This window comes from Eimeria mitis, genomic scaffold, assembly GCF_000499745.2.
Source record: "Eimeria mitis Houghton genomic scaffold, Emh_scaff1785, whole genome shotgun sequence".
Lineage (NCBI taxonomy): Eukaryota > Apicomplexa > Conoidasida > Eucoccidiorida > Eimeriidae > Eimeria > Eimeria mitis.
The window spans coordinates 8,812-9,303 of NW_013570103.1; the positions used below are offsets into that span (position 1 = coordinate 8,812).

At 59.8% G+C, this 492-nt stretch overlaps 1 protein-coding gene across 1 annotated transcript in view; it reads left to right on the top strand.

The window, feature by feature from the left end:
* EMH_0043470 (uncharacterized protein) overlaps positions 1-77 on the top strand; it is a gene marked incomplete at both ends in the record, with an annotated part of 5,368 nt that extends 5,291 nt beyond the window's left edge. The window contains one exon of the mRNA XM_013495846.1: positions 1-77. Coding sequence (XP_013351300.1) covers positions 1-77 — 77 coding nt within the window.
* Positions 78-492: the final 415 nt, after the last annotated feature.

A 492-nucleotide genomic window follows, 5' to 3' on the forward strand; every position in this document is an offset into this window, starting at 1 on the left:
GCACCACAGCAGCAGCAGCAGCAGCAGCAGCAGGAGCAGCAGCAGCAGCAGCAGCAGCAGCAGAAGGGAGGAGATGATGGGGTGCTGCTGGCGCTGCTGCTTGCTGCTAGTAAACACCCAGACATAGACCTCAGCAGCAACGCCATTCTTGCTGCTCAGTTCTGCTGCTTGGCGACGCAGCAGCAGCAGCTGCTGGGGGATGCAATACACCGCTGCACGCCCGTGCTGCAGCAGCAGCAGCAGCAGCAGCAGCAGCGAAAGCCTGTGCTGCTGCAGCAGAGAGACTTTGTGCTGTCTCTTGTCTCCTTTATGCGGCACCCATCCTGGAAAGTCAGAGCCCTCGTACTCTCCCTCATAGAGGTATGCTGCTGCTGCTGCTGCTGTTGCTGCTGCTGCTGCTGCTGTTGCTGCTGTTGCTGCTACTGCTGCTGTTGCTGCTGCTGCTGCTGCTGTTGCTGCTGCTGCTGTTGCTGCTGCTGTTGCTGCTGCTGT